Here is a 17,572-nt window from a genome sequence, read left to right on the forward strand (position 1 = left end):
GCGGGAGGGCTGGGGGAAGGGACCGGGGCCTAGAACAACTGCTGACTAATCGGCGGGCGGTGGTGGAGGAGGAGGGGGTGGCCTGCCGACCGGTCGGCCCGGGTCACGCGCCCGAGGGCGAGCAGAATGGGCTCGGGGCGCTCGGGTGTCGGCGGGAAGCTAGAGTACCGACTCCCAGCCAAGGGCTCCACTCAGCCTAATGGGGGCGGGGGGCGCGCTGCGCTGTGAGTACCCCAGACACGTGGCCCGGTCCGCGGGGGAGGGGGCCAAGGCCGGTGGGCTGGATGGGAGGCCCCGAACGTAGCGCCCGGCCCGAGAGCCCCCCAGTAACGGTCGAGATTGAGAAGACCCTTTAATCACCTCTCATCCAACATCCTTGTTTTTACAGAAGGGGAAACTGAGGCCCAAGGACTTGGGGTACTTCTCCTAAAGTCACAAAGCTGAGCCCCACCCACAGCCTGGGACACCCACCCACCCACCCCCCACACACACTCTCCATCACCCGGAAGAATTGTCCCCGTCCTGTCTTCACATTCTGTCCTCCCGCCTTCCCAGTAAGGTAGGCAGGGCCTGATGCTGCACAGCCCCGTTTTATAGATAAAGAGACTGAGACCTGGGGCGTTCAGATCCCAGTTCTGCTGGTCCATGGGCAAGTCTCTCACTCTTGCTAAAGTACACGGGGTGGGGGGGCGGGATGGTTGTGAAGGTGCAGGAGAAGGCTGGCAGTGGGTGCCTTGGCTCCCCGCAAGGCTTGCACCTGCCTGACTTCTTGGACTCAACCCAGTCTCCCTAGGCAGATGCCCAGGCCCAGCGAAGGGCAGCGCTCACCAAATCCTTCAGCGGGACCTGGAGCAAAGCTAGTGTCTTTCTTTCAGTGAAGACACATAAAGCACGAGCTGTGTGCTAGGAGCACCCTGGGGAACTTGACCATGAGTAGGAGGACCACCCCTCCTCCCACAGTTCAGACCACCTGCCTAGAGAAAAACAGGCCAAGCGGTGCTCACTGGATAGGCTAGGCTCCAAGATGTAGAGGGACCAGAGGAGGGGAAGGGAACCTTTGAGCTGGGCTTCAGTGGGTGAATAGGAGTTTGCTGTTAGATGAAGGGAAGGACGTCGCAGGCAGAGGAGTTTCCTATATTTTTCCTGCAGGAAACTGCCGGGTGGGTTTTGATGCCAAGGATGCCCATGACAAGGGAGCAGATGAAGCAGCCTTCTTGTCTCTGGGATTTTGCTTCCTGCCCTATAAAATCAGCTCAGTGGGAGTCCTGAGACAGGCTAGGGTACAGGAGTGAGAGGATTCCAGCAGGGCCTAGAGGACAGGCTGGATGTGAGGAGGGAGAATGGGAGAGAAAGCCTTGCCTCATGGGCAGGAAATTGGCACATTTGAGGGCTGGAGCAGCTGCTTCCATGTTCAGGCTTCCCCTTGTTGGGGACAGCCAGGATGGCTACAGTTTATCCAGCAGGAGCTGTGGGACTGCCTAAGTCCATTCCTTTTTCTCATTCTATGAGGAATGGATTTTCTTAATCCCCAATTTACAGATGAGGAAGGAGAAGCTCCAGATTTGCCCAGGGAGAGATAACAGCAGGAAGAAGTGGAGTGGATACTGAAACCTTTCTGTGAAAGGGAAGGTAGGGTCAGAGGGGCTGTGGTCGGGGCTCGAGGAAGGGGACGTCTCTGTCCAGTGTCACTGTGTGCACTCAGGGTGTGAGACTCCTGTTGCCTCTCCTCCAACCCTTCTGCTCCACCCCCTCCCTAATCTGCCTGCCCTTTGGCTGGCCTTACCCCCTCTGTCAAGGGCAGCTCAGGCCACCTGGAGCTTTAAGTCAGTGGAGGGGAGGAGGGAGGGAGGAAGGTAGCTGGTCTGTAGCCTGAGGGAAGAGGGAGGCAGAGGAAAGCTGGGGATGGCCCTGAATTTGCCCTGGGGGGCTACACAAATCCAAAAAATTTTGGGAGTCCAGGGCTCCCGTTCAACTTCCCATTCCCTGTGCTTCCCACTCCAGGCCCCTTTCCAGGGCCCATCAGGGCTCAGGGACCTTTTGGCCTGGCCTCTTCCCATCCTCACACATCAGTGGGATGGCAAGATGGCTACTAAACACATGGTTAGGCTCTGAGGTCCTCTATGGCCAAGTTGCTGCACCCGCCTCTCCAGCCTCAGTTTTTATTTCTGTAAAATGGTACTGTTGGTATGGTAGCCGAAAGGAAGTCAGATAAAAGCTGCAATAATAACTTGTTATTGTTTTCCTTTACCCCTAGCACACAGCCCCAAGACCACCTTTGATCACCTTCAGACAAGCTATGCATGCCAGAGGTCCCCCTGGCCTACTGACCCCGGCGCTGCCTCTCGCCTCCTCCGTCCTGATGCTGCTCATGAGCGGCCTGTGGCTTCTGGGAGCTGGCCCCAGCCTTGTCCTGGCCCCAGAGCTGCTGCTGGACCCTTGGCAGGGTGAGGGCCGGCCACATGGGCCTTGGAGGAGGCAGGAGACTTGCTGTAGGGCCTGAGACCAGTTGTCAGGAGCAGCATGCATCCTGCAGTTGTCAGGCAAGGACAGGACCCAGGGCCCCGGGGAAGGTCAGCCTTGGATGGGAGCATGCCCAGCTCAACTACAGCCAAGAAGGGAGGGCCGAGGACCTGGGCAGAGGGGCCAGCACAGGGGTGGGAGCCTGTAAGTAGGAATTCTTTTCAGACGGCTCCCCTTTTGGGTGGCTTTCCCTTAAAATAAACTAAGACTTTCAGCTAAGCCCAAGAACAGGAAGGAGGCACTCGGGGTTTGAAGAGTGACCCCAGCTGAACACCTGTTTCCCAAGAATGACAGCTTCCATTTACATTTGAGGAACCCAAATGATGCTCACAGAAGTGAAGTGACTTATCCATGGTTGGTTGTTCTTAAGAAGACCGAGTGTTGGGTCTGGCTTGTTCTACTTAAAGCAGCAGGGGGCCGGTCACAGTGTTTGGAAGCCCTTGGTCCCCACCACCAGTGATTAAACTACTGGCAGTGGGCAGACTTTGGCTCCCGGGGAGGGGGTGCTGGCTTAGTGGGCGGCCCTGGCGGAGGGTGTTTCCCCATCTGGCACACTGGGGCCAGCCTTGGGGGTTAGGGCCACTAACCTGGCACATAAGCCCATTCTCTCTCCCAGCGCACCGGCTGCTGACACATGCCCTGGGCCACAAGGCCCTCCCAGGGCTGCTGCTGAGCCTGCTGCTCCTGCCCACACTGGGCTGGCGGCAGGAGTGCCACCTGGGCACACTGCGGTTCCTGCATGTCTCTACCCTCCTTGCCCTGGCCTCCGGGCTGATGGCTGTGCTGCTGGCAGGCCTCGGGGTGTCCAGTGCAGCTGGGGGCTGTGGATACATGCCTGTCCACCTGGCCATGCTGGCGGGGCAGGGTTACAACCCTAGACGGCCCCGTGGGGCACTGCCACCATGGCTCCTGCCGTGGCTGCTGCTCGCCCTGACACCACTGCTCAGCTCCGAGCCGCCCTTCCTGCAGCTCTTCTGTGGCCTCCTGGCTGGCCTGGCCTGTATCCTTTGCCTGGGCCCAGGGCTCATGTGGATGTGTGGGTTCTGTGGCTGGGCCCCCAGGGTGCCTGGGAAGGAACTGGCACAAGGGGTCGGGCCCCCACATTCACACACATCCCAGGAGCATCTCCAAGTCCTCCTCTCGCCTGGCTCTGGGCTGGGAACTGGGGGCTTGTGGCCATGTAGAGGTACCGATTACAATTTAAAGGAGAGCCTGGGAGCTGAGGGGCCCAAGGAGGCACTTAATCTGGACGTCCCAGTGGAGGTGGGTCTACGCCGAGACCATGCAGAAGGAGGGGTTCAGGTGACGAGAAGTGGAAAAGGAGAGCACGGGCCTGGCAGACAGTACAGAGAGTGTTAAGGACCAGGGTGAGCGTGAGCCTGCGGCTCTCCTGGCACCAAAAGGGGGAACAACCTGCGGCCGGTGGTGCAGGTGTGTTAAACAGGCTTTTGCTCCAAAGATGCTTAATGCCTGTCGGGGACAACAGTGCAGTCAGAGGGAACAGTGGGTGCAGGCTGACCCAGGAGTCGTTTAGGATTGGGGACACCCGGCTGAATCCTGGAGAGGGGAGCATGTCGCCCTGGCTGGGGCAGGGCCCAGAGGTGGGCCTGGTGTCACAGGCCTGAGCAGGCCAGCAACAGGCCTCAGGGGACAGCGGGCAGGGGGCAGCTGAATGGGGATGAGACAGGTTTTGGGATGAGGCATTGGCTGGGTAGCTTCAGGCAGGGGCCCTTTTCCCTCTCTGAGCCTCCACTGCTGACGAGGGTGATGACACCTCCCTGGCAGGGCCACAGTGAGGAGACAGGAGGGAATTCCCATCACACACTTGGCACGTGGCCTGGCATGTGGCGCAGGCTCACCCCTGGCTGAATGTGGTTTTCCTTGACCCGCCGCCCTGCCCTGGGCAGATAGACGCGGCTGGGGCCTTCCGGTGGCTGGAGATCTCTGAGCAGCGGCTGCAGGCACTGCAGGAGGGTGTCCTGTGCAGGGCCCTGGCGGGGTGCTGGCCGCTCCAGCTCCTTCCCACCCCAGGCAGCCTGGCTGAGCTGCCTGTCACCCATCCTGCCGGAGTGAGGTGAGGGTGATGCCGAGGACACTGGCCCCGGTGGTGGAAGCCATGCCGGTGGCTGGCAGTCAGGCCTTTTGCTTCTGCTCCTCCAGGCCGCCCACCCCTGGACCTCCGTACATGGCCTCCCCTAGCCTCTGGCCCCTCAGCGAAGGCTCAGCCCCGCTCCCGCCAGGCCTGGGGCCTATGCAACCGCTCTGGGAGGGCTCCTCAGAGGTGGGACTGGCCTGGTCTGGGCCCAGCTTCCCCCCAGGGAACCCGCTGTGGGCAGCCCTAGACGAGCAGATGCTGCAGAAGGGGATCCAGGCCTCGCTCCTTGAGGGGCCAGTCCAGGGTCCCGAGAGCCCACTCCGGCTGTCTAAGTCCTCCGTCTCCTCCCTGCGGTAAGGTGGGGTAAGTAGGGGTGGGGTCCCCTGGTGTGGGGGCTGGAGGCGGCCCTGACACTCCCTCCCTGTCCCCCCTTCCCACAGGCTGCAGCAACTAGAGCGCATGGGCTTCCCCACGGAGCAGGCGGTGGTGGCCCTAGCAGCCACAGGCCGTGTGGAGGGTGCCGTGTCACTGCTGGTCGGTGGGGAGGTGGGCACCGAGGCGCTGGTGACTCAGGGGAGGGGTGGGCCCACCCACCCTGAGGGTCCTGGGCCCCCCTAGCACAGGCAGGCTCTCAGGTGAGAAGCCTGGCCTGTGGGTAGGAAGTCAGAGCCCAGCCCTGTCTGCTGAGAGTCAGGGTGGGTTCAGAGGTGGCCCCCCAGCATCCTGCCCTGGTACTGTTTAGAATAAAAACCAGTTCACTTTTCAACCTGGACCTCCTTGGAGGCAGCAGTTGTGTCTGACTCTTCTACGTTAGCATCAGGGGGATGAATGAATGAATGAAAGAATGAACGAGCAGTGAATGAACAGCCGACTGCAGGGGAGCAGCTCCCTGATGTCCAGAGACACAGTGTTACCGAGCTTCCGCCTCAGGGTCTTTGTTGGGCTGGACCCTCTGCCAAGGAGCATTTATCATCTGTTTCCCAGCTAATTTCTACCCATCCTCAAGTCTTGGCCTACACGGAGACCTTCTTCCAGGAAGCCTTCCCTGATTCGCCAGGAACAGCATCCCTTCACTGCCCACAGCCCCCTGTGTCCCTGCTGGACAAGGGCCAGTTCAGTGCGACAAGGGCCAGAGCCCCAGGGCAGGCTCTGAGGCCGGTGGCTGGGCCCTGCGGTGGGGGGTGGCCGGGGGCAGGAAGCAATGTGGCCGTGCTGTTGGGGAGAAGCTTCCTCAGCTTTGTAGAAGCAGCTCCTCCCTCCTGGCCCCTCTCAGTCTTTGCCCCCTCCCAGGGAGGGGAGGTGTAGCCAAAGCCTAGAGGACAGAGGGTGGGGCATGGGTGTGAGTCACCGATGGGAACTCTGCAAGGCAGAGGGGCCAGGAAGCTGGACTTTGAGGGGCAGTACAGGGGGCTGTAGGCCCCGGATTGGCCTGTGCTCTGGTCACCCGTGAGGCTGTACCCCAGGCCAGGGCCAGAGTGGAGGGGCCACAGAGACCGACCCTGCCGTTGGTCACCAGCCAGGGGCCAGAAACAGACTGGGAAACCTGAGGACTACACCATCAGTCTCATTTTACAGGTGAGGAAACAGGCTCAGAGAAGGGAAGCTGCCCTGAGGTCTGGTAGCTCCTGCTGGACACCTGGCCAGGGGGTGGGGATGGCCTGAGCCTCTGTTCTGCTCACCTACCCCCATTCCCCAGCTGCCCAGGTGATGGCCAGGGGAGCCCTGGCCTCACAGTCGTGCTTTGCAGGTGGACAGTGAAGGCCACTGAGAAGAGAGGCTGCTGGCCCTGTCCGGCTGCCCCTCATCTAAGCACACACTGAGACCAGGCCGGTGGGCAGTGAGGCTGGGGGCCTTTATTGGCCGATACACATCTACCTCCTGGTGTCTGTCACAAGCCGTTGTAGGAGCAGGTGGCCCCTCCCTCTCCATGCCCCCTCCGCCTGGGACATGAGAAGGACTGAGGGTTCAGGGGTCAGAACTGAGACAAGGAGCCCTGAATGTCCAGTCAGATCAGGTAGCTTGACCTCAGGGCCAGGAACCCAGCACCAGAAAACAAGGAGACGAGGGGTACAGGTGGGCCCCCCAGGTTTGGCTGGGGAGTGGGGAGGTGAGACTGCCCGCCCTCATCATCCCTGGGTGTGCTGAGGGCCGGGCAGAGCCCCAGCTTCCAACTCCCTCAGTTGCTTGGGGCCTGGATGGCCGGGCGGTTGATGAGAAGACAGAAGCTCCAAACCTGCCGCCCCTCCCCACAGGCCTGCATCACCCCATTTCACAGAGGGAAACTGAGGCCCACGGCCCTGAGCAAAGCCTCACCTCTTGCCTGGACCACACCTCCCTCTCAGGCTCCAGTCCCGGCTCAGCCTCATAGGAGGCAGATGCGCACGGGCTGCCAGGACCAAGACATGCCCACCCCAAAGGCCTAGGTGGCAGAAGGGACCCTGAGGATATTAATAAATACGGATGGCGGACCTTGGAGGCAGCTGGCCAAGTCCAGGCTGGGAAGGGAAGCCTGGCCTGGCCCTCACCAAGGGGCCACCACCACACTCAGTCTCTCTCATTTTGGCTCTTGGGGGCCACGATCCGGTAGCTGGTGGCGTATCCTCCCCTCTTGCCCCTCAGGAGGCTGGGGGTGCCCGTGCCGGCAGGGTCTGCCCCTGACCCCTCTGGTTCTGCGGGAGGGAAGGAAAGAGGCCGGGTTAGTGACGTCTGTGTGAGGTGCCCACCTTCCCTTGGCCCTCTGAGGGGGTGGAGGGTGGGGCTTTCTGCCCAAGTCTGAGAGGCAGAGGTGTGGGAAAGAAGGGGGTCTGCAAAGCTGGTTAGTGCCCCTCCCCCCAGGAGTTATTAGCCCCTAACCCAACTAGAACACTCAGGGCCTCTATTTGATTTTCTCTGTCAAGTGGGGATCAATGAACCCACCACGTTTCTGAAATGCTTAGCATGTAGTAGATGCTCCATAAACAGTATAGCTCTTTTTTTTTTTTTTTTTTTTTTTCAGTATAGCTCTTTTTTTCGTTAACATATCTTGGAGCAGAGGTGTGCCCTGAATCATTCCCATTTCAGAGCTGCGTAAACTAAGGCCAGGCATCAGCCTCACTCTTCCTCTCTTTTCAGGTTAGGCCACCTGTAGTGGGGAAGGGTTTAGGAAGGCCAGGCTCTGCCACTGACCTACTGTGTGGCTTTGGACCTCTGTCAGGGCCTCAGTTGTCTCATCTCTAAAACCAGGGGGACAGTTCCAGATACAGAGGCCCTGGCCAACTCCAGTAATTACTGAAGTTAGTTTCGATTTAGCTATGGTGAGATATGCCCCAACCTGCAAATAAGCTGGCCCCCAAGAGTAAAACCGGATAATTGGCATTCTTCCCACCTGGAAAACTACTCAACCTTTAAAACGCAGATCAGGACCTACCTCTTCCAGGAAGCCTTATGTAACTATCACCTCAGTCCCTCTCAAAGTTAAATGAGGGGTTAGGCAGCTCGGAAGGACGGGTTGTTTTTCCAGGGGGAGGGCCCCAGGATGGAGGACTTGGCTGAGCCTTCGAAACACTGTTCACAGGAGAGACACTTTGACTCTGGTGAGCACCAGCTTCCCACTGAAGGCAATGCCAGGGAGGGAGCTATACCCTCATACTCATAACTGTCTAGCACTCTGACCCTGTGTCTCATGCACCTCTGGGCTGAGATTTGGCGCCCTTGGGGCAGACAGGTATTTGCAATCACAGTCAAGGAACATTTCATGCCCTAAAACAGGGAGCATAGGAGGAGGGTAGCGCAAAGCTCAGGTTCCAACATCAGCTCAGGCCAAGTCCTGGCCCTACCATGTCCCGGTTATGTGGCCTTGGGCAAGTCCCAGAACCTTTAAGCCTCATCTGGAATGTGGGGATGACACTCCTGTTGTCACACCCTTGCAGAGTGTTCAATGTGACCAAGAGTGGAAAGTGGTTTTCACAGTAAATGTTGGATTATTATGGTCACTAGGTTGGTGTGTTTTCGACCCAGGGCTCCTGCAGGTCTGGTCACTGAATCAGTCATGAGATGCTGTTCTGACATGATCAAATTCAGGGCTTTGGTTTCCCCCGGGCCCCACTCAGTGCCTAGCAAAGCAGAGGGGTCAGGGAACCTTTGCCGATGGAGCCCAAAGAGCTGGCGCTTTAGAGGCCTGACCTAGGGTGGACCCCTGGCCTCACCACTACTATCCCTATGTCCCGGGGGAGTCACACGAGCCCTCTGAACCTGTGTTTCTTCATCTGTGAAGTGAGCACAGTGTTGCCCACCTAGAAAGCTTGTTGCAAGGACTAGAGATGATGGATGTAAATTTCCCGGCCCAGGTGGACTGGATATGTGACAGCTGTTACTATTATCATCATTATTGATTATAATCTAAACATGAGCCCCATCTGGGTCTTTTGTTAGCACCTGCTGTGTATGATGGGCCAATGGGGAAGGCTCCATCTCCTCTACTCCCCCCCTCCTGGCCACACTGCCAGGTGCCTGGCACTTCCTCCCTGGGCTGCTGGAGACAGAGCCAGCTGAGGGGGGCGGAGCACAGATCCAAGGCCACAATGTGTCCCTTCTGGCTCCCCTCCCAATCCTCCTGAGAGGGGAGTCAGGGGACACCTGACAAGGAGCTGAGCGCCTGGGATTTGGTCCTTGGTCCTTCCTCTGGGAGAGGGGAGGAGGTCTGGGAGATGGTCTGAGTTTTCACAAGTTGGGGAAGCCCTGTGGCATGGCGAGAGCAGCTTTGGAAGCAGAACCCACACACCTTCCCACTTCTAGGCCTTTGTCTCCACGGGGGCTGCCCTCCCACCACTTCCTCCTGGCACACTCGTAGGGACCTTCCATGACTAACGCAAGGGTCCCATCTTCCAGGAAGGCTTCTCCTCACACACATCCTTTGGTGCTCCTGTACCCCATGGCCCTCATCTCTATAGATGCTGAGGATTGCCCACCACCCAATGGGCAGCTCCCCAAGGCGGGTACCCTGAGATCTGCCTCAGACCCAGCCTGCAGTAGGTGTGCCCTACAGTTTTGCCAAATGAAGGAGGCGTGGCTCTAACCTTGGCTCTCCTTCCTGCTGGGGGCCTCAATTTCCCCATCTGTAAAATAGATGGGAGGTTGGACATTATGTCTGAGGCTGTGTGCACTGATGTGCTAGGACTGGGCTGAGAGATGGGGCAGCTGGGAGAAGGGCTGGGGCCTCTTCACGGGTAGGTGAGGAACGGGGTGGCCGATCCCTGACTCTCTCCAGGGCCAGCCACAGGCTCCAGTTTAACATGGAGAGACCTCCTTAGGCCCACTGTGACAGCCAGGTGGTGTCTAACCTCCTTCCATGCCTCCCTGACCTACCTTCAAGGACCTTCTCAAATGGGGCCCTACCAGATCTTCTGGCCTCTGTTCTCACCCTCAGCAACCTCATGGAACTGTCCCTCTAGGTTCTCTCTGGTCTCCTGGCTTTTGTCCATGCTGTTCCTCTGCCTGTTCACTTGCCCCCGATCCTTGCCTTTCAGGTCTCCACTTAGATGCCTCCTCCTCCAGGAAGTCCTCCTGAGATGCCCTCTACCACCCCCCAGCCTGCATCAGGAGCACTTGTGGGCTTTGGTGGCCACCTGTATTCACTCCACTGTGGTATTCCTCACCCTAGGTTTAACGCCCAGTTCCAGGGCTTCCCCCCAGCACCCTAAGCTCCATGAGAGCAGGACCCTGTCTGTCTTATCTGTTGGAGCCTGTGCCAGCGAGGTACCTGGCACAGAGCAGGTGCTCATTCACTCAAGAACTAGTTACCAGAACCTCCTCTGTGCCAGACACCGTCTGCTGGCCGGATGGAAGGGCTGAAGAGTGGCTGTCTGCTAGTCTGGATCCAGTATTGGGAGGCGCCTTCTGTGTCCCCAGGCCCTTCCCAGGCCCTTCCTGGCAGGGGCTGCCCCTGCCTGCCCACCCTGCCGTTACCTGGCCAGATGATGGCTTCCAGCAGGGTGACCCGTCTGGCCAGGAGCTCCAGCTGAGCCTGCTGCTGCAGGAAGCTCTGTAAGCTAGGAGCCTGATGGGAGATCGAGAAGAGCAGACGGTGCGTGTCCGGCCTCCAGGGGCTGGGCTGGGCACCGAGGGTGGGGGGCGGGGCCAGTTCCTTCTGGCTTCCGGGCAGGAGCCTGGGCGTGAGTCTCTGTTGGGACCTTGGCTGCTCCTTCTAAGTGGGGATGGGGCTCACTTGTCTCCTCAAGTGACCAGATGGGTGGAGAACTGGTGGGTGAATGCCTGGGGGAGGGTCTCTCAGGCCACTAAAGGGGGACCCTGGGGCCAGGATGGCCTGCCCAGTGAGAGCCTCTGGGGTCAGAACTGGTGGGTGGTACATTACCCAGAGTACCCTGGGACCTGAGCCTGGCTCTGTCACCCACAGTCCCCTGCACTTCTGGAGTCTAGCCCCATGACCTGTTGTCCTGTGGGCCTGCAGACTGGCTCTGTTCCCCACAATTTCTCTTGAGCTGAGGCCTGACTGGGGTCTGGATTCATTACCCATAATCCTCCTGGGGGCCTGGGCTCTGACGTTATTACCCACAACCCCCTGCACTGTTACAGTCTGGCTCTGTTACCCACAATCCCCTGCAGTTCTGGAGTTTGGCTCCATTGCCCATAATTCCTTTCAGACTCGAAATCTGTCACCTCTGGTTCCCCTGCAGGCCTGGAAACCACATTACCCACAATGTCTGGAGCCCCAGGTCTTACCACAGGGGTGGGGGCCTGTGTCTCTAGGGCCCCCCCCTTCACCCGTGGACAAGGGACCAGTCATTGAAAGATGGGTGGTCTTGACCTTTCAGGTCCCCACCTGGAGAAGGGCAGGTACCTTATCCAGCCTCTTGACTGGACCCAGGCAGCTCCACCCTGGAGGGCCTGGGGAAGCCTGGCAGGCGGGGGCTGGGCTGTCTGTCCGTCTGTCTGTCTCTACTCACCATAGAGCCCAATCATTGTTTCCAAGATTAAAACCCTCTCAGCTAAAATCTTCAAAGCCTCGCGTAGTTGGTGCAACCCCTCCCCCTGTGGAGGAAAGAGACAGATGCAGCCGTGAAGGGGGCAGGGGAGGGGGCCCTGCAAAGCTTGTTGGAGGCCCATGCCCCACCCTGGACATGCACCTGCAGCTCCACACCACCTGCCACAGCCCAGGGCCCACGGACAGCAGGGACAAGACCAGGAGAGGACGGGAGGGGGACAAGGCAGGCAGAAGCAACCTCCTCAGTAGGATCCCACCCAGCTGGCTGCTCTTCCCTCACACCCCTGCAAATCCTGCTGCACTGAGGGCGGGAGGAGGCCAGTCTGCAGGGGCGGCACTGCTGTCCCAGAGCCTGCCACAGAACCTGCCCAGACGTTGCCGCAGAGCCCCAGCCCCTCCTCCATCCCTGTTGCCTGAAACCAGTTGGTCTCACATCATCTGCATGATTCCTGCCACATCCCTGGGCCACTTGTACTCTTCTTTACTTAACAGTCTTTTAAACTGACTCAATTTTGCCTTAAATACTGTATTTGTCTCACCCTAATTAACTCCATTGGTGGGATCAGGCTACTTACCGATATCCTTCCCACTCATGTCCAAATGAACATGTAAGAGTAAAATCAGAAAATGTTTGTGTGGCATCGCTGTTGGGAAGCCAGGCTTAAAATGCCGGCAAAGCTGAAGTTCAGGCCCAGGTGCCCCTGCCCCAGCCCTTTTGAGCCCATCCCTCCCTGGGCTCTGACTCCTCCAGGTCCATATGCTGCACATCCCGGAGCCCAGCCCTCAGCCCCGCCCTCTCTTCTCAGCTGAGTCTCCAGCACCCAGGCCCGGGGATGTGGCAGCGGCCCTCAGACCCCTCCCCTAGGCCTCCCTGCTCTGGGGTCTCCTGTCTCAAGTGGTGCCGGTGCTGGCCAGGGACCGCCAGCTGGCCCTCGCCTTCACTTCTTCCCAGTGTCTGTCTGTCTGTCCTTTCCTCCCCCAGCACAGGGTCCACGGTCTTGCCAAAACTCCACACTCCCTCATTCCTTCCTCTTTCCGAGTCCAGACTAAAGCTATTTCTGGAATGTAGATATCTTAATTCTGACAGAGCACCAGGATAGCAATAGAACTATTCCCGCCCTGACACATCTGGGAGTCTCTCAGAGTGCTTCACTTAGTACAGATTAAATGAAGGGATGAGGTAAAATATGCATCCTGGTACAATTACTACCTTCAAGGAAGCTGTTCCCACAAAAACATCTAACAATCAAGAGTCCTCCCAACATGTCTGTTCTGAGCGAGCCCACTGTAGCCATGCTGAGACTGTCCCTTATGATCTGGCTGTCCTGTCCACATCACATGGATGGGGCCACTGACTGGCCATTGGGCCTGGGGGTCACCGGGTCACACTAAAGTAATCTCTCTTCAAGTATTACACCCATCTAAACATGGATGACCTTCAAAAATTACATTAAGCCACTGCCAGCATCGACAATGGGACAAGCTAATGTCATAAGCCTCCTGAGGAGATGCAGTAAGAGGGCACCACATCCCCAGTTAGTGCACCTGCCAAGGGTATTTAACCTGCATCTCATCACGAGGGAACAGTCAGACAAATCTAGACAGTGGGACAGTCACAAAATGACAAAATCAAGAGAAAGAAGAAAAGGGCAGGGGGCCTATTTTACATGAAAAGAACCTAGAGGGCTTCCCTGGTGGCGCAGTGATTGAGAGTCCACCTGCCAATGCAGGGGACACGGGTTCGTGCCCCGGTCCGGGAAGATCCCACATGCCGCGGAGAGGCTGGGCCTGTGAGCTATGGCTGCTGAGCCTGCGCGTCCGGAGCCTGTGCTCTGCAGCAGGAGAGGCCACAACAGTGAGAGGCCCGCATACCGCAAAAAAAAAAAAAAAAAAGAACCTAGAGACGTGACAACCAAATGCAACACATGAATCTTGATTGATCTTGTTTTTTTTTTTAAACTAGCTACAAAAGGCATTTTGGGGACAATGGATAAAATTTATATATAAGCTGTATATTAAGTGGCATCATTTCACTGAATTAATGTCAGCTTTCTCAGGTGTGACAGCGTTACTGTGGCTCTTTGGGAGAATGTCCATATTCTTTCAAGACACATGCTGATGTGTTAGGGAAGATGTGGATGAGGTCTGCAACTTACTTTCAAATGGATTAGAAAAAAAAGATCTATAGATATATAAAGAGCAAAAGAACAAAGGCAGCAAAATACTCATAATTGGTCAGTCTAGAAGGGTACAAGGATAGTCATTGTAGCAAATTTTCTATATATTTGAAAGTTTTCAAAGTAAAAATATGGGGGAAAATGCCAAAAAAATATTCTGGGTGGGTGGCCTGCTGCTTGCACCAATGACGTCCCAGTGCTCTCCAATCCTGGCCTGAGTGTCCAGGGCCTGTTGGACACCCCCACTCGGCTGTCATGTAGACATTTCCTGTTCTCCATGGAGAAAACTCAGCAGGCCAGCTTCTCCTGGCTCTCTTCTCTCTTTTACTATTGTAAACATCTCCCTTAACTTCTCGCTCCCCCCTCCATAGCCAGACAAGCACCCAAGTGTCTCTCAGCTCCATTGACATCTGTCCCTCTTCACTGTCCCCCTTCCAGTTCCGGCCCCCACAGCCTCTTGCCAGGGTGACCAGGACAGCCTCCTGTCTAGTCTCTCTTTCTGCTCCCTTCTCCCATCCTTTCTCCACATGGCAATCAGAGGGATCTTTTGCAAACAAAAATCTGACCATGTCACTTCCCTACTTATAAATATTTCAATGACTCCCCACTGCCCATAGAACAAAGTTCTAATTCCTCAGCATGGCCTCTTAAGTCCTAAAAGCCTCTATGACCTCTGTCTCACTCCTTACCTGTCACACTCTGTCACTCAAAGTATTTGCAGCTCCTCAAACACCCTGGGCCCACTCTTGCCCCAGGGCCTTTGCATGTGATGTTTCTTCTCCTCTGCGTGAACACCCTTTGCCAGGCTTCGGCCTGGGTCTCCTTAACCAAGAAGATGCTAAATCTACCCCTCCACAATCATAGCTGAGCTCCCCCTGTCCTGTCACTGCTGGTTACTGGTCTGTTTCCCCCCACCCCACTGTGACCACCCTGAGGATGGGGACTGTGTCCAAATCACATCTATGTCCACAGTGCCCAGCCTGGGGCCTGACACCCACCAAGGAGGCGCTTGGGGAAAGTTAGCTGGCTCCCCCAGTCCTGGGAGCTGAAAAGCCTGGGCTTCAGTTCAACCTCTGCCAACAATTCACTCTGTGGAGTTGGGCCTCAGTTTTTCCTGTCTGAATAAGGGGTATGAGCTTTGGTCTAGATGGGCCAGCTGAGCCCTGTCACTCCCAGGCAGTGCCTGCAGTGCATCCTCATGACCACTGGGTGTCAATGCTGAGCTACAGCCAGGTCAGTGGCTCCAAAAGCTTCACTAAGTGGGGGTTGGTAGGTGGAGTGTGTATAGGAGCCCTCAGGCCTCTTCCCCACACAGACCTCATCCCCACCTGCCCCCAACAGAGCTGTTCCCCCAGCCCCCAAAGCCTCATGCAGCCCCCAGCCCAGCGGGTCGCCTCCCAGGCAGGCGGCAAGCAGGGGCAGAAGTGCAGGTGGGTGAGGGGAAAGCAGGTAGATGGGCAGGGGCCCTGCTACCTCTTGTGGGGGCCCCTCCCACAGGTGGTCCTGAGTTTCAAGTCTGTTCTGGGAGAGTTCAGGCATCTGTTCTCCTGTTGGGACCTCCATATAGGGATGGGGCTGCCCAGCCTAATTCAGCCTTCATCCCACCTCTCCCACCTCCTCTGGGCGGGGTGAAAAATGTGTTTCCAAACGAAAGGTCTCTGGGAGAGACCAGTGAAGGGGCCTAGAGGCGGCAGAGGGCTGGGATCACATGGGTCTAGCTGACCCCCAGCCCAGCTCATGCCTAAGCAGGCAGTATGCTTAAGAGGCTCTGGAGCCACTAGTGGGTAGAGGGTGGGTAAGGGAGTGGGGTGGCAGTAAGGGGCTGGGAGAGGCTTGCCCGAGAGGTAGCAGGACCCCAGAAGTCATGGAAAGACATGGGGGAGGGCTCGTGCAGGGTGGGGGGCTCCCACGGCTGTATCCATCACTGACCCCACAATCAGGAGCAGAGAGGGCAGGGCAGGCGCTGAGTACTTCCCATGTCTTCATTAACTAATGCCTGCCAGGAAGTAGGGCGTCCCAGCCAGACTGCACCAGGGAGAGGGGTGGACGAGGGAGGGAGGCACAATACCAGCCTCCAAAAGAACTCCCCAGTTGCCTCTCCTGTCTGCCCCCATCCCATCCAGTTTTCCAAATGTGTCCTATATCAGTGATGATTTCCAGGTCCCTGCACCGTGGGGCTTTTAGTCCTCCCCCCATGTCTCCTGGGTGGGTGATTTCTAGGCCCTGAAATTCATTCACTGCAAGTCTCTCTCGTGATGTGAAGGTTCTAGGATCCCACATGTGGTTTCTAGGTCCCCTTTCCCATTTATTCTGTGTCTGCTGTGTATGTGACAGTTTCTAGACCTCCCTTCCCAGTCTTCATGGGCTTCTTTTGTGTACAGTGGTTTCCAGATCCCCCATCTCATTTTCCATGGTTTTCTGGTGCGTATGGCAGTTTCTAGGCCTCTCCTCCCACTCCTCATGGGTCTCCTGTGTATGTGATGGTGTCTGGGACCTCATGTTAATTATAGGTCTTTTGGGTACAATGGATCTAGGTCCCCTGACCTCATTTACCATGTACAACGTGTCCATGGTGGTTTCCAGGTCTCCCTTCCTGTGATTCACGGATTCCTATGTGTATGGTGGTGTCTAGTGCCCTGTCCCTTTTACCAAAGCGCTCCTGTGTACCTCAGCGTTTCTACACCTCCCTTCCTCTGCTCCATGGCTCTCCTAAGGCCTCCTGTCCCGTTCTTCTGTGTGGATATTGTTTTCATGCTTCCCTTTCTTTTGCAGACAGGGAAGCAGAAGCCAAAGCCCTTGCTGGGAGGGGGCTATGGAGGCAGGGGATGCAGTCTGGACTGGGTCAGCCCAAACTGCCCAGGAGAACTGGCAGGGTCACCCTGGCCTGGAAAGGCCGCAGAAGGAAGGCAGAGATAGGGACAAAGACAGAGACAAAGAATGTAGGGTCTGCTGATAAGGCTGGCCCTGCCCACTGGGGAGGGACAGGGTAGGGGAGGACGCTGGGGCTGAGAACTGGCAAGGCTCCCCACTTGGAGACCAGGTTGCAAAGGGGATCTGGATGGGGTGCCCCCACCCCCAAATAATCTCCTGAGTGTCCAGGGCGGGGAGGCAGCGGGAGGGCAGTGCTGGGCTAGTGGCTTACCCAGTGGCTCTTCTCACCAGGGTCTCCTTTGGGGCCAGGTTCTCCCTGCAAGGAGAGAGAGGTAGGAACAGTGAGAGAGGCGAGGATAGAGAGAGGAAGAGAGGCTGAGCAAGGGTGAGACAGAGAGTAGCTCGTTTGGGCGAGATAAAAGTGCAAAAAACAACTGTTTGAAGGCAATGGAAAGTGATAAAGAGCAGCCAGTAACTGAAGGATATCTGACCTTAGAAAGAAGGGAATTGCACTGGGTAGCATCAGTATATTTACGGCTTTTCCTCTGAGGGCTCATCCCAACCCCCTCTGCCTGGCAAACAGCTCAAGCAGCAAGCTTTAGTCTTATTGGCCTGAGGAATCAGAGGTCGGGGTCAAGACTGACAAAGAAGGAGGAAACTGAGGGGAAATGCTGGAAAGCAGGGAGCCACAGTAGGGGAGCAAAATCTGTATAAATACTCCACTCTAATCCTTGGATGGTCCGTGAAATGCCCATGCTAAAGTCACAGAGCTGAGTTGGAGCCACACCATAGAGCAAAACTCAACACTCTTCAGAGGAAGACTGTCTTCACTATATTGTCTATATTGTCCAAGATGCAATACAAAATTATTAGACATGTGAAGAAATGGAAAAATGTGACCCATATGCAAGAGAAAAATCAGTTAGTAGA

General features: G+C 56.9%; 2 protein-coding genes across 3 annotated transcripts in view; one reads left to right on the forward strand and one right to left on the reverse strand.

The window, feature by feature from the left end:
- Window positions 1-2,296: 2,296 nt before the first annotated feature.
- Window positions 2,297-5,384, forward strand: RHBDD3 (rhomboid domain containing 3). Its single transcript, XM_065890174.1, has 5 exons — window positions 2,297-2,444; window positions 3,137-3,520; window positions 4,432-4,594; window positions 4,681-4,968; window positions 5,056-5,384. Exons 1-5 carry the CDS (start codon window positions 2,297-2,299, stop codon window positions 5,231-5,233), a joined length of 1,161 nt encoding a protein of 386 aa, XP_065746246.1. The 3' UTR covers window positions 5,234-5,384.
- A 1,062-nt stretch (window positions 5,385-6,446) lies between these two features.
- EMID1 (EMI domain containing 1) overlaps window positions 6,447-17,572 on the reverse strand; it is a 40,954-nt gene continuing 29,828 nt past the window's right edge. The window contains exons 14-18 of one of the 2 annotated variants that reach the window (XR_010656482.1): window positions 16,914-16,958; window positions 11,557-11,641; window positions 10,559-10,649; window positions 6,836-7,284; window positions 6,447-6,790 (exon numbers count right to left, since the gene is read on the reverse strand). Coding sequence is in view for 1 of the 2 variants with exons in the window: in XM_065889986.1 (XP_065746058.1) it covers window positions 7,160-7,284; window positions 10,559-10,649; window positions 16,914-16,958 (261 nt within the window). In the remaining variant the exon portion in view is untranslated. Of the gene's footprint in view, window positions 6,791-6,835; window positions 7,285-10,558; window positions 10,650-11,556; window positions 11,642-16,913; window positions 16,959-17,572 lie in introns of those variants that run through there. The other variant, XM_065889986.1, reaches the window with a different exon arrangement.

Source organism: Phocoena phocoena, chromosome 13 (genome assembly GCF_963924675.1).
Source record: "Phocoena phocoena chromosome 13, mPhoPho1.1, whole genome shotgun sequence".
NCBI lineage: Eukaryota > Metazoa > Chordata > Mammalia > Artiodactyla > Phocoenidae > Phocoena > Phocoena phocoena.

Excerpts from the sequence above, each read along its gene's own strand:
- RHBDD3 (XM_065890174.1), top strand. The coding sequence starts at position 2,297 with ATGCATGCCAGAGGTCCCCCTGGCCTACTGACCCCGGCGCTGCCTCTC. Across the intron at positions 2,445-3,136 it reads GCTGCTGGACCCTTGGCAGG|CGCACCGGCTGCTGACACAT; the intron begins GTGAGGGCCGGC and ends TCTCTCTCCCAG. Across the intron at positions 3,521-4,431 it reads CCTCCTGGCTGGCCTGGCCT|ACGCGGCTGGGGCCTTCCGG; the intron begins GTATCCTTTGCC and ends CTGGGCAGATAG.